At 43.9% G+C, this 15567-nt stretch overlaps 1 protein-coding gene across 1 annotated transcript in view; it reads left to right on the forward strand.

Moving 5' to 3' along the window:
- FER1L6 (fer-1 like family member 6) overlaps positions 1-15567 on the forward strand; it is a 157818-nt gene that overhangs the window by 62796 nt on the left and 79455 nt on the right. The window contains exons 18-19 of the mRNA XM_017530746.2: positions 8624-8801; positions 13298-13422. Of these exons, the coding sequence (XP_017386235.2) occupies positions 8624-8801; positions 13298-13422 (303 nt within the window). The remainder of the gene's footprint in view (positions 1-8623; positions 8802-13297; positions 13423-15567) is intronic.

Below are 15567 nucleotides of genomic sequence, written 5' to 3' on the forward strand. Positions count from 1 at the left end.
AAAAATGTATTATCTCATGGTTCTAAATGCTAGAAGTTCCAGGTCAAGGTGTTGGCAGATCCGTTCCCTTGAAGGTGTTAGGGAAGAACATGTTCCAGGCCTCTCTTCTAGTTTCTGGTTAGTTCAATGGCTTTTACTAGAATGGCGCCAATCGGCACATGACATTATTCCTTTGTCTGTGTCTGTCCCTTCATATGACATTCTTTTTATGACTCCAATCATAAAGGATTAGGGACCTACCCTAATCCAGTACAATGTCATTTTTTTAAATTATACTTTAAGTTCTGGGGTACATGTGCAGAACGTGCAGGTTTGTTACATAGGTATACACTACACATGCCATGGTGGTTTGCTGCACCCATCACCCCGTCATCTACATTAAATATTTGACCTAATGCTATCCCTCCCCTAGCCCCCCACCCCCTGACAGGCCCCAGTGTGTGATGTTCCCCACCCCTGTGTCCATGTGTTCTCATTGTTCAATGTCATTTTAACTTAAGTAATTATATCTGCATTGACCCTATTTCCAAATTGGGTCATATTTTGGGCGTTGGGGATTACAACTTCAATATATAAATGTTGTAGGACCACAATTCAACCCATAATAGAATTCCAGGGCCAACATACACTGGTTGTATGACCTTCGGCAACTTAACATTCTTCAACTATCAAATGAATAAAGAATGTTCCTCCTATTTTTCATTCATTAAATGGAGATTGTTGTGAGGAGGAAGTGAATAAATGCAAGTAAAGAACACGTAGCTGTGCCTCACATAATAATCAATAAATGCTAGCATTCTAACAACTAGATATCCAAGTTCCCAGAGGACATTGCTTAATTGTGTCCCCCTCATATCCAGCGAGTTGTTTGAGGCTCTCTGTGTTATTTTCTGGTCATGTATGTAAAATAATTTTGTTTTAGAGATGGCATATTACTCTGTTGCCAAGTCTGGAGCGCAGTGGTAAAATCACAGCTCACTGCAGCCTCGAACTCCTGGGCTCAAGCAATTCTCCCACCTCAGCCTCCTGAATAGCTAGGTCTGCAGGCATCTGCCACTGCAGTTGGCTGATTTTTCTTTTTCATAGAGATGGGATCTTGCTGTATAACACGGACTTGTCTTAAACTCCTGGTCTCACGTGATTCCTCTGCCTTGTTTGGCCTCCCAAAGCACTGGGATTACAGATGTGAGCCACTGTGCTTGACCTAAAATGGCTTTTAAACCCACTCCAGTAAAACCATAACTGAAAAATCAGATTTTTCAGTTATGGTTTTACTGGAGTGGGTTTAAAAGCCATTTTAGGCATTCACCACAATTATCAAGAATTTTCTTCCATTCAAAGAATTCTAAGGAGGCAAGACATATTTGTCTTAAAAATAGCAAATCACTTCATAAGGCCCTGTGCTAAAAATACTAGAAAGGTGGTATAAAGTTACTCACTTCTAAATATTTGGATGTATCCTGGCACTATTTAAAATTAGAACAAAGAACAGCTGTCCAAGTCAGAGTTTAGAGGACTTGAGAATGCAGAACTTTTGCCCTGGGGCATTCATCTGAATATTATCTTCATCTATAAGTCTTAGCTTATTTTCTTTATTTGTATTTTCCTTTTGCCATTGGAATTGCTCTGAGTGGTAGCTTTCTAGATCTTGTTGAATCCAATTATATGAACTTGATAAAATATCTTGATAAGATGATTCAGCAAGACCATTTCCATTTCTGTTTTGATTTTCACTCCTGACTTGAGCTCCCCTCTCACCCACCACCTCTCCTTATGCCCCTTTCTCCTCACTAAATGGGCAAAACTGGAAAATGCAAAGGCTACACCAGGGACACTGAGTAATCCCTCATCTGCCACTCACTCCAGTTTTATAGCTGGGAAATAGGATAGGAAGGTGGAGTGGGGGCTAGAACAGAAGGTAAATCTCTAAACTCTCTAGGCTAAAATTTCCTCAAACTTTGTTCTGTGCTGTTCTTTGAATGGCTCTGTAAATGTTTCATGTTCAAATGCTTTTAAGAAGTAGTTGTGACCTTGGACACTCTTGCAGTTTTAGTGCCCATTAACCGGTGGAAGGTTCCAGGAAATCCTACAGTTGGGAAACATCTTTAACTTTTTTTTTTAATTATAACTTTAAGTTCTGGGATGCATATGCACAACATGTGGGTTTGTTATACAGGTAAACATGTGCCATGGTGGTTTGCTGCACCTATCAACCCGTCACCTACGTATTAAGCCCCACATCCATCATCCATTCATCCTGATGCTCTCCCTCCTCTTGCCCTTCACCCACAGGCCCTGATGTGTGTTGTTCCCCACCCTGTGTCCATGTATTCTCATTATTCAGCTCCCACTTCTGAGTAAGAACATGTGGTGTTTTGTTTTCTGTTCCTGTGTTAGTTTGCTGAGGCTGATAGCTTCCAGCTTCATCCATGTCCCTGCAAAGGACATGATCTCATTCCTTTTCGTGGCTGCATACTAGTCCATAGTGTATATGTACCACATTTTCTTTATCCAGTCTATCATTGATGGGCATTTGGGTTGGTTCCATGTCTTTGCTATTGTGAATAGTGCTGAAGTAAACATACATGTACATGTATCTTTATAATAGAATGATTTACATTCCTTTGGGTATATACCCAGTAGTGGGATTGCTGGGTCAAATGGTTTCTGGTTCTAGATCATTGAGGAATTGCCACACTGTCTTCCACAATGGTTGAACTAATTTACACTTCCACCAAAAGTGTTCCTATTTCTCCATAGCCTCGCCAGCATCTCGTTTCTTGACTTTTTAATAATTGCCATTCTAACTGGTGTGAGATGTTATTGTGGTTTTGATTTGCATTTTTCTAATGATCAGTGATGTTGAGCTTTTTTTCTTATTTGTTGGCTGCATAAATGTCTTCTTTTGAGAAGTGTCTGTTCATGTCCTTTGCCCACTTTTTAATGGGTCTTTTTTTTTGTACATTTGTTTAAGTTCCTTGTAAATTCTAGATATTAGACCTCTGTCAGACGGGTAGAATGCAAAATTTTTTATCCCATTCTGTAGATTGCCTGTTCGCTCTGATAATAGTTTATTTTGCTTTGCAGAAGCTCTTTAGTTTAATTAGATGTCATTTGTCAATTTCTGCTTTTGTTGAAGTTTCTTTTTATGAATTCTATCATAAAATCTTTGCTCATGTCTATGTCCTGAATGGTATTGCCTGGGTTTTCTTCTAGGGTTTTTATGGTGTGGGGTTTTACATTTAAGTCTTTAATACATCTTGAGTTAATTTTTGTGTAAGGTGTGAGGAACTAACTCCTTGAGTTACTTCTGTGTTGAGTCCACTCCTCACCCTCATCGCCATCCCTATCCTACCTTCTGTGAGCAACACAGAATCCATCTCCTGTTCTCCAGGTTCCAGCTTTCCATCCAACTTTTCCTAGGATGCATCAGGAAGTGATGGCTAAAAAGCACCCTAACATGAGGAAACCCTGTCTCTACTAAAAATACAAAAGTAGCTGGGTGTGGTGGTGCACACCTGTAATCCCAGCTACCCGGAAGGCTGAGGCAGGACAATCACTTGAACCCAGAAGGCGGAGGTTGCAATGAAATGAGATCATGCCATCGCACTCCAGCCTGGGCAAAAAGAGGGAAACTCCATCTAAAAAAAAAAAAAAAGCACCTTTCTGTGTCCTGCCACAGAGCAAAACTTCTACCACATAAAAAAAACTCACTTTCACTAACACTGATTGACCAACTCCAACACAGTTCGTATGAGCCTCTCTCCTTTCTCTCACTCGCCAAGACTACTTCTTCATTTTGAGGTGGCTGGGTTGCACCAGGACCCCGTGGGAGACACCAGGGAGACTGAACCTTTAGCACTCTGTCTCATGCAATATTTATACATGGATGATCACAGCTTTTTAAAATGCATTTTTGCATTCTTAATTGTTTTTCCTCTGTTGTGTTTTCTTTTCTCCTCCCTTTCCATGCTACTCTCATAGGGAAATAGCTTGCTGTGGTTGGTGAGGCTTCAGGACCACAAGAGAGAGGAAGGAGAGGAAGGGGAAGTAGGTGTAGGAGGCAAGGGAGAGCTTTCCTTTGGCCCTAGAAGCTTCACTGAAAAATCGATTCACAAAAGGTAGATTAATAGGAGAAAAGGCGTACCGATTTTTTAATGTATATATTAAATATACACATTAATGTGGGAGTCTTCAGAAGGAAGATCCCAAAACGGGGAAATTTTCCATTTTTATGCTTAGGTTCAACAAAGTATGGACGGACGTGTAGAAATGTGATTCAATTAAAAAGTTATAATCTAACGCTAGTGGACTGAGTGTGGAAACCCCGCAAGGCCTGTCTGTCCAGCTGCTTCTTGGCCTCTCTGTAGCATTCTTTCCTTCTGGGTGTGGGGGAGAACCCTCTCTGGAATGGGCTACAGTCAGACAAGGTAGGTCAGATAATTTCTTTATGGCCAGTTTTTATGTAGAAAGGCAGATGGAAAGTTAGAGTTATATTTTTGGTTTTTATGGCTGGCTTTGGGAAATGGGGTTCTGGTTTCTATGACCTGCATGAGGGAAGAGAGATTCTAGTTTCTGTGGCTAACCTGGGGGTGAATGGGACTGAGAGACAGGAGGGCAGGAGAAGGTCAGAGAAACACTTTTGCTTCTGAAGCTTCTTCTGAGGCTTTCATTTTGGGGTGTTGTTTCCTGAGCCCCAGTAGGGAGAAGGCAGGGGCAGACATGTAACTAGGCTGAAAGTACATGTGAAATTAAAAATGGGATTCTGTTTCTGAAAACACCTGGGAAGGGTCTCAATAATGTTAAATGAATCCAACTTAGATACTTAAGTGAGACACTCTATAATTTGCCAGCAATTCCAATTTGTATATATATATTTTAAAAATGCACAAGCTGCTAACTTTAGGAGTACAGCAATGGTCTTTGTGGAACACATTTACAAGATTTTAGCTGAGTCTTTGATTTTTAACCATGAGTTTACATACATACATGTTGTTTAGTAGCAGTAGAAATGAATGATGCTTTTTGTCATTGCTTTGTTTTACTTTAAGAAACACAAGGCTGACCTGGCATGGTGGTTCATGCCTGTAATCCCAGAACTTTGGGAGGCCAAAGCAGGTGAATCACCTGAGGTTGGGAGTTCAAGATCAGCCTGGCCAACATGGTGAAACCCCAACTCTACTAAAAATACAAAAATTAGCCAGGTGTGGTGGCACATGCCTGCAATCCCAGGTACTGGGGAGACTAAGGCTTAGAATCACTTGAGCCTTGGACCTGAGAGGCAGAGGCTGTAGTGAGCTGAGATTGCACCACTGCACTCCAGCCTGGGTGACAGAGCAAGACTGTCTCGAAAAGAAAAGAAAAAGAAAAGAAACACAGGCCACAGGCACAGGATCAGTGGCTGATGCCTGTAATCCTAGCACTTTGGAAGGCTGAAGAGGGGCAGATTGCTTTAGTCTAGGAGTTTGAGATGAGCCTGGGCAACATGGCAAAACCCCATCTCTAACCCCCCAAAAATAGATAAATACAAAAACTCAGTGTGGTGGCACCCACCCATGGTCCAAGCTACTTCAAAGGTTGAGGTGGGAGGATGGCTTGAGCCCAAGAGGCAGAGTTTGTAGTGAGCTAAGATTGTACCACATCACTCCAGCCTGGGTGACAGAGACCTATTGGTAGTGGAGGGATGTATAAAAAGAAGAGAAAAGAAAACCCTGCAGCACATGAAGTTACGAACATTACTGCCCAAATACTTAAACCTGAGATTTGTAGACTAGCAGCATTAGCATCCATGAGAGGAAATCAGATTCTCAAACTGTCCCAGAGACCAGCTGAATTCGAGCCTGCATTTTAACCAGATGCCCTGGCAATCCATGTGCTCACAGCAGTGTGTGAGGAGCATTGGCTAAGAGTCTGGGCTCTGACCCTGCCTTGCTCTGTGACCTTGGACGGTTGTCTTAACTTCTCTGAACCTCTGCTTCCTCACCTTTAAAAAACACATTGTAAAAGTAGCTACTTAATGAAGTTACTGTGAAGAGGAATGATAACCTGTGATTTGGTAATAGCTTGCATGCAATAGAACATTCTATGTGAAGAGAGAAACATTAGACCAGGGCCTAGAACGATGTAAGTGCTCAACATGTGTTAAATATTATTGTTAGAAAAGTAAATAAAGGATATTCTCTCTCTCTCTCTCTCTCTCTCTCTTTATTTATTTATTTATTTATTTATTTATTTGTGGGTTTTTTTTCCTGAGACAGAATCTTGCTCTCTTGCCAGGCTGGAGTACAGTGATACAGTCTTTGCTCACTGCAACCTCCACCTCCCAGGTTCAAGTGATCCTTCTGCCTCAGCCTCCTGAGTTGCTGAGACTACAGGCATGTGCCACCATGCCTGGCTAATTTTTGTATTTTTAGTAGAGATGGGGTTTCACCATGTTGGCCAGGATGGTCTCGATCTCTTGACCTTGTGATCTGCCCGCCTTGGCCTCCCAAAGTGCTGGGATTACAGGCGTGAGCCACCGTGCCTGGCCCACTCAACATATATTTACCACATGCTTCCTGGATGCCACGAACTCTTTTAGGCACTGGGAACATGGCAATGAAGCAACAGACAATGTTCTTATCTTTATGAATTGATATCTTAGTGATGCCTACAAATGGCAGAGAGATTGCTTTTATTCCAGGAAAATAATCTTAGGCTTTCAGTACATATTAATTTTATTGAACAAATGTATTCCTCCATACATTTTGGCTATTATTATTAGAGAAGTGATGAGTTGAGGATTATCTGTCTTATTATAACTTTATAAATTACAGGTTGTTGAATGTCTTTCCAAAAACAAAATAAACTTATTTGTTTTTTTTTTTTTTTTTTTTGAGCTCAGCAAATACTGGCATCCTACTGCTTTGAGATTACAGTCCCAGCTCCTCCACATACTGAGCAGGATTCTTCAGCTTCATCTGTGTCATTCTCTGTCTAGCTCTCATGCTCACTGGTTGTGACTCTTCTTTCCTGAAAGCTCTTAGCAGCGTTCTTGGCACAGAGTAAGCACTTGCTAAATATTAGCTCATATTACCCAAATCTTTTTTCACACAGTTTCCTCTCTTCCTGGGATCCAACTCCAAAGTGCCCATTAAAGCCCAGCTAAATATTTGAATCTTAAAGGAAGGATGGAAATCGCTGCTGCTACTTCTCTGCTTCCTTAGCACGTTCGCTCTTTGCATTTGAGTAGGTGAAGATAAGTGGCCAAGTGGAGTGGCCTCTTTGTGAGCCCTGGAGGGAGGGCCAGGACTTAGTCTTCTGGCCCCACTCCCTTAGCAAGGGCCTAGCGGCATTTGCAGTATTGCTAAACTGAGTTGCCGAAAATCCATTTATGGCACCTGCAGAGCACAGTAAAAAGGCAAACAGCCATGCTCAATTTCAGATTCAGAGGCTCTCCATGGGGACCTTGGAAATTGTCAGAGCAAGTTGTGGCCTTTCATAACAGGATTTTCTGACCCTCTATGGAAAGGAAGTGATGTTAAAAAAACAAAAAGAAAGAAAGAAATTACTCATAGGAAATTCTAAGAAACACCAAGAAGAGGCACTCAGTCAGAGCTCACAGCATTTGGAGAGGCAGCAGTTAAGTGCCATAGGTCACTCTCAGAATGATGACCTCACCGGCAACAGCCAAGACTGGGGCCTGGGACTCCTTACAGGGGTAAGGAAGCACCCTAATCCTGGTGACTGAGAAATAAAGGAGTCACACTGCCTACATTTTGTTGTGTCCTTCAGATTCTGTATGTGTGTGTATATGCCCCCATGCAGGCATATACACACACAGAAGTACGTGTACACACAGGCACATGTACACACATACATGTGGACATGCACATACTCCCTGCACATACTCATACTACCCACACAAATACAGACATAAACATAGAAATTAAGGCAAACGTAAATGAAAATACAAATCTGAGCACATTCAAAAGAGAGAGCAGAGTGGTAAGGGAATCTGAGATCACACTGCATGAGGAAGTGATGGAGGTGTTTAGCCAGGAAGAAAGCGCATGGTAGGCTGGGTAGGTTCTTCTAAGCACGCAGAGTCCTGACGTATTGAAGAAATACTAGGATTCTTTTAAATGAAGCAAAGAGATAAAAAGTCAAGTTGGAACTCCTGACAGCTGGAAGTTCCAGGAAGATTTCAGCTCTGAGTGATAGGCTGTGGGGTGCAGAGCCTAGAGTCTAAATTTGGAATCATCTCTTCTATTTTTGACTTTTGTCTCTGTCACTTAAAAACTGAGCCATCGTAGGCAACTTACTTTATCTCTCTGAGTCTGCATTTCCCCATTTAACAAATGGGGCCAATAAATGCACATACTACCTATGAAGTTTAAATGACCCATGGCCTGGAAGAGCTTATCACAGTGCAGGTTTAAGCTTTAGGTCCCACTAAACCTGGATCCCCCTCTGGAGTTGTGCATCAAGGCAATTGGGGCCATTGCCTTTATTTTGATTTAAGAGGCGCTCTGGGGAGCTGCTCTCTGAACCTATGTCCAGGTGTGTCTCCAGGAAGGACAAAGGGGAGGCCTATAATTATCTCCTGCTAACAAGTCAGTCTTTTTTTGTAACCTTTCTCCAGCCTCCTGGAAAACGACTGGCTGGTTGGTCTGTGCAAGCAAAACTCGACGTGTACCTGTGGCTGGGCTCCATCAAGCATGCCAGTGCCATTTTGGACAACTTGCCAGCAGGCTATGAAGCAGAAATGTCCTCCAAAGGGGCTGGCACCAATCACCCCCCTTCCAACCTATGCTACCAAGGTAGGGTCCCCAGTCCTCCAAGGGGGCTGGCACCAATCACCCCCCCCCATCCAACCTACATTACCAACATAGAGTCCCCACTGGACAAAGAGGGTCATTTGAGGTCTCAGGTGGGCTTCTGAAAAGGTAATTAGGAGGGCAGCATGCATGAGTGTTTTGCACATTATTTTACGGTCAACTTATTGGCCTTCTCTAGTACAGTTTCTAAGTGTTCTACCTTACCATCCAACGTCCCATCTAAAGTATCATTAAACACATCTGGAATAAACTCTTGTTTCTCTGTTAAAAGAGAGGGAGCAATTTGAGTTTCTTTGTAGGCAGATTATGTAGGTTGAGTTTGCATTTTAAGCAAAAAATATGAGAACGTCAATAAGTTCTTGTGTTTACATGATCTGTGGAATTAAGGCAGATTTTACTTTTATGTGGCATGGGGGTTTCCCGCATATCAACAGCAGATATTCATATTTCCTAGTAGTAACACAGTGGTGACTGGTATCAGTAGGTTCACCCATATTTCTTTAGCCTGGTTCTTGGCTTGGCTGCTTTTAAAATTCAGTATGCTGTATGGAATCCTTCCTTCCATGTGGTTATTTTCTGTAAGTGACGTCATGTTTATGTTTTGATGCGTTTTGAATTTTATTATAAATATTCCTTATAAGTTGCATTTTGCTTTCTGCTTCCAAATTACTTCCATTTATGTTATCTCTTGCTGCTAAGTTCAGGTAAATCAGCCTGCAATTTTACCTTCATTTCTGCTGAAGTTGAGTTTGCGGTTGAGCCTGTATTGGAAATACTGGGGAACTGTCTGCACTCTCAGTTCTCCTCTGTTGCCCAAGGCTCCTCTGATGTTGGTTGACCTAGACTGCCAGTATAATCAAAGTTGCTCAATAGTCAGAGAAGACAAGGTTCTGGAAATACATATCCAATGGTTCAGCTCATGGTTTCTGTGCCCAATATAAATGCACACCAACATTGTCTTTTTGGAAAATATATAATACCACATGCCAAACATTGTGCCTTACACTTTATGCATAATATCTCATTGATTTCTCACATCAACCTTGGGAAGACTCTTCATCTTACAGATGAAGAAAGTTATGTATCAGAGATGCTTAGAAATTGCCCAAGATCACACAGCTAGTAAATCATGAGGGAAAAATGTCTCCAAACCCAGCTTCCTTTCTACTGTCTTCCACCATACCTTGAGAGAGTTTTCATCTTTGGGTAAAAGATGTTCACATTAACTTGATAGGAAAAAACAGGAAGCTAACTTGGCTTCCTACTTTTATGGACTATCTCCAGAGACCCAAGGACCTGGACTGGTTGCTGTCCCAGCTATTAACAATTCAAAGAAGAGGAGAGACTTTTCCCAATGCTTTCTGATGCTCTGCAGTGTGTTGTTTTCATAGAGTGACCTAATAAACTTTTCCTGCTGCACACTGGCATTGATGACTTTGGCTGCCTTCCATACCTACCGGAGAATTTTGAAAATACTTATTCAGCAAATAATTAGTTTGCACCTGTATATGGAAGACATGGTGGAAAAACTAGCGGACAACATAGAGATGAGTGAGAGGTGATTCTGGCCCTCGAGTGGGGAGAGTCAGATACTTCTCTCATAACCACGTATAAAAGGCAAGCCATAGCACAAGCAGTGTACCAATAAAGCGTGCGGAGGGCGACTAGGTTAGTCCAAGGGACAGGAGTAGTAAGACTCCAGGTTTCAGAAAAATGAAAACTGACAGCCAGTAAACGGCGATCCCTGGAGCTGTGCAGTGCACAGCTTGTGTGGCTGCCATTGGTGGGGGCGGGGGGGATCTGCTAAAATTACGGGGTTAGTCATTTCAGGGGCAGCTGATGAACATTTTTATGGGGTGAACCATTTCCAGGTTCACTCTCAGCTGAGAAATTTGCAGAACTATGCAGCATGCTAAGGAACACGTGGGCCATCTCTAGACACACTGCTGTCAGCAAATCCCTGTGCCATCTGCTGAACATTCCATCATTTACTTTTGCCATTTTAAGGGCCTCCCTTGCCAGCAGGGCCCAGCCTGTCATGTGAGGGTTTATTGGTGTATTGGTCAGAGGGAAGGGTTAGAATTGGGTCCAAAGGAATCACTTTTCTGGCTCCCCTCCCTTGACAGAGTGCGGAGAACTTTCACTGCAAGTACCCAGACTTAACTTGTGCAGAGCTCAAGTTTCCAAATCCTTTGCAGGATGAGAGTGGGTCTGATATGGTTGCTACATTCTCAGGTTCCATATTGGTCCCCAGGCAGCCAGACAGTGCCATGGGGTGGAGGGTGGAGAGACAGAAACGTGTGTGAGCCTCAACACAAGTAAGGAGTTGTCTTTGGCACCCCTTGTCTTTCCTGCCCCTCCTCACCCTGCCAGCCAGGGCTCAAGGCCTGTAGCACCCAGGGCTGCCATGTCCCTCCCATCCCCTCATTTCCCTCCCGTCCTCCAGTGCATAAGCTCTGGCCCTTAAACTTCTGTCCTAGAGGGAGTGGTGGTGTCCTTGTTGGTTCCCCTACCTGACACCTCGTCTATCCATGGCTAGCTCAACTCAGTTGTACCCTCCTGAAGTTTCGCTCTGCTAGCATCAGCTTCTGTGCACAGACCTTCAAGAGCTGCCTCTCACCTCGTTCAGGCCTCCTGGGTTCTCAATGATATGACTATAGCTGTCTGTGTCCCTAGACTCTAGACAAACTGGACTACACTCTTGCCCCATGTGGCCTGGGGTTTTGACTGTCTTGACTCATCCTGCTCCAGTGTCCTGGGACCTCCATCCCTGCCTCCCAAATGTTACTATCCTTTAGGGCTCTGCTCAAAGGGCAGCACCATCTCCCCTGTGGTCTGCCCCTTTTTCTTTGAGTGTGCTTTGGCTAATGTAAATGAATCCTTTGCCTGCACATATTCTTATTTCACATGGATAGTACTGTGTCTCCTAACTCATGCTGTTTTGTTTTCTTTCGCTAAGCACTTAAATTCTTGAGATCCATCCATTTTTCCATGTGTACCTCCAATCTGTTGCTCCTAGCTGCTCTCCCAAACTCCCTGACATTTTTCCTATCTGCTACCCCAGTGATGGACATGCAGCTGGCTTCCAGGTGCTCACCACAGGCCGCATTGCAATGAGCAATAGTAACCACACTCTAGAGTCTTCACCCCCTTCTCGAGTTCTTCCCATGTGCCAGGCACCATTCTCAGCCCTCAGTTCCCTTCAATAACCCATGAGGAACTATTATTACCTCCATTTTACAAATAAGGAAATCAAGACACGCTAATAAAGCGTTAGTAGCCATGTACAAGTCCCCTTATGGACCTGTGTGAGATCAGTCTAGGGATGGCATTGTTGGGGGGCGGGGAGTTCACAGGGTATTTGTACCCTGAATTTAACTAAGTAGAGTGATTCAGATTAGTGCATGAGAGTTTCTGTATCCCACTCCCCAGTTCAGCACAAAAACAGACACACTGAACACAGTAGCTTTGGGAGAGTCAGGGAAATGGGAGTGGGTAAAGAAGTAAAAAGGGAGACGTGAATATACAAACCAAGAGGTGCCCTGAGTGAGGCCATGATCAGAAAGTGCCATGGACCAAGGACTGTGATGAACACAACTCCTACTTTCAGTTTCCCTGCGGAACGCTGAGCTGCCCCAACCTGAGGCCTTCTCTCTGCCACCTCTCCTGGCACAGGGTGTGCTCACTCCTACCCTCTTCCCCCGTGTCCCTTGCCAGCATTCTCACAGGACACTTATCCCCAGCCTGCCCCCTGCCACTGTGATGTGGGCGCTGGTCTTATCTTCTGCCTTCTCCCAGTAGCTCCCCAGGGGCAGGGACTATCTTAGCATGGAATCCTCAGAGATCAAGACCAAGACTCTGCACAGTAGGTGCTCCAAAGGGCCCCGGCTGGCTAAATGGAAAATGAGTGAGTGGGTGACTTGAGATGTAGATTGTGTTTATTGACATGAAAACTATGTGGAACAGCCCCTTTCTCTCTCTCTCTCTCTCTCTCTCTCTCTCTCTCTCTCACACACACACACACACACACTCATACCTGTATAAACAGGAGAATTACTAGGGAGTAAAATGTGATATTTTAGAAAGAGAAGGGGATTTTAGAATCAGACAGAAATAAAAATCCTGACTCTGGCATGTGTTAATTGTACAAACTTTTGAAATGCTTTTAACCCTGTTGTGGGCCATTTTTCCTCATCTATAAAATGGAGATCATGCTATTTCACAAGGTTTTGTGAAGAATAAAACACATAACCTGGTGAAGGCACCAACGAAGATGCCTGGGGACACAGTCCCCCATAAATATCACCTCTTCCCTTTCTTCAGGGTTTCCATTCCAGTCTCAGAGGAGGGTGGATGTGATTGGTGGTCTCTTTTTGTGTGTCTGTGGATACACAGATGGACATCACACACAGACACATGTGTACACGCCATTCTTGAAAAGCCCGCTAACACCTCCCTCTTCCATGATTTGTCCACAGACCGGCATATTTTTCAGCTGAGAGCTCACATGTACCAAGCCCGGGGCCTCATCGCGGCTGACAGCAGTGGACTTTCAGACCCTTTTGCCAAAGTCACGTTCCTTTCTCACTGCCAGACCACAAAGGTAACCAGGGTAACCAAGACAGCCTGCTTTCTTCCTGCAGCCTGCAACTGACCCCCAGAAGAGCCCAGGAAAGAAAAACATGAGGGCATGTTGCAAATGCCTGCATCTTTGGGTGTGTAGATGTTTCAGACTGAAAAGTGAATATATGCCCAGAAGGACTGATGTGGAGAAGGTCTATTGTTTCACTGTTATTCATTGTCCTAGGGCAAAGGAAGCAAGTCCCTGAGGCAAGGGAAGGATGGGAGAAAAAGAGGAGTGGGGAGGAGAAGCAGAACCTGGAACCCCCAGGGTGCCTGCTGAAGCGCCAGGCGCAAGGCCACGTGCAGTGGGGAAGGCGCAAATGAGGAGACAGCAAAGACAGCCTGCATGAGGTTTATGATCCGGTCATTGTGAAGCGGCCTCAGTGGGGAGAAACATTTTCCAGCTTTGTGGTCATGCTCTGGGCTTTGCACTCACCAGCTGGGGAGATTTGCTTGCTTTTAACATCTCTATGCTTCACAGTCCCCCTCCTCTGGAAAATACTACTTCGTAATGGATGTTGTGGGTATTGAGGGAGATGGGTTGTCTTCATCTCTTTAGTGTTGCTTATAACAGAATACCTGAAACTGAGTAATTTATAAAGAAAAGGGGCTGGGTGCGGTGGCTCACGCCTGTAATCCTAGCACTTTGGGAGGCCAAGGTGGGCAGATCGTGAGATCAAGACATCGAGACCATCATGGCCAACATGGTGAAACTCGGCCTATACTAAAAATACAAAAATTACCTGGGAGTGGTGGTGGGTGCCTATATAGTCCCAGCCGCTCGGGAGGCTGAGGCCAGAGAATCACTTGAACCTGGGAGGCAGAAGTTGCAGTGAGCTGAGAGGGCGCCACTGCACTCCAGCCTGGTGACAGAGAGAGACTTTGCCTAAAAAAGAAAAAAAAAAAAAAAAAAAAAAAAAAAAAAAAAAAAAAAAAAAAAAAAAAAAAAAAAAAAAAAAAAAAAAAAAAAAAAAAAAAAGAATGTATTTTTTACAGTTATGGAGGCTGGAGGTCCAAGGCTGAGGAGCCGTATCTATTGAGGGCCTTCTTGCTGGTGGGACCCTGCAGGTTCTGAGGCAGTGCAGGGCATCTCATGGCATCACATGCCAAGGGGGCCGAGTGTGCTAACGTGCTCACTCAGGCCTCTCATCTTCTGAAGCCACCAGTTCCGCTCCCATGACAACCCATTAATCCATAGATGAATCCATTTGTGAGGGCAGATTCCTCATGACCCAAACACCTCTTAAAGGCCCCACCTCTCAATACTGTGACATTGGAAATTAAATTTCAACATGAGTTTTGGAAAAGACAAATATGCAAATCATAGTATGGATTCTGCCTGTTAGTCCTCTGTCTTTCTGCCTTTTCTACACACTGAGTACTAAAACATGAAAAAGATTCCCAATCAGCAAAAATACAGTAGGATGCTTTTCTCATTAGATTGTATTCTCTAAAAATTTACTCTGTCCTCAGATTTGCTGTTTGAAGAGAGAGAAGCTCAGTAAAGAACTGCCCATCTCAGGGAGTTAGGCACCATGGGTTAGCACGCAGTGTCCTAAGGTGACCTTCTAGCTCATCTCCTCTCTGACTGCATGTCTTTGGGCAACTAATACAACTCACTAAACCTCAGGTTTGTCATCTTAAAATGGGACTGTCATGAAGAGGCAAATAGTTTATCAAATGATGGATAAATGCTGGCCATGACATTGGCTGATGTTGAGAGGGCTAACATTTTTCTCCAGGGCAAAGCCCGTGACCTGGATGATAGATGAGACTGCATTTTGATTTATGACTCACAGACTGACAGCATGTTGTGAACCAGCCTCACATCTGTTTAACCAGTACCTGTCGCGTGCTGGCTTTTTGTCAGGCCACATGCTGGGCTCTGGAGGATGGGAGGAACCAGACTCTGCTCCAGGGTAATATGCGGTCCAGGCATGGATACCGGCTTCATGACAGATGAGGCACTACACTCTGATAAGCCAGGGTGCAGGGCTATACAGAGTCCTACAGGAGCCAAGCAGAGAAAAGGCTAGTTACCAGGGAGGGAAGTCAGGAGAAACCTCAGAAGGAAGGCGACGTCATCTTCATTCAGTGACTGAGCATAAAAATGGGAAGACAGCAG

Source organism: Cebus imitator, unplaced genomic scaffold (assembly GCF_001604975.1).
Source record: "Cebus imitator isolate Cc_AM_T3 unplaced genomic scaffold, Cebus_imitator-1.0 Scaffold68, whole genome shotgun sequence".
Lineage (NCBI taxonomy): Eukaryota > Metazoa > Chordata > Mammalia > Primates > Cebidae > Cebus > Cebus imitator.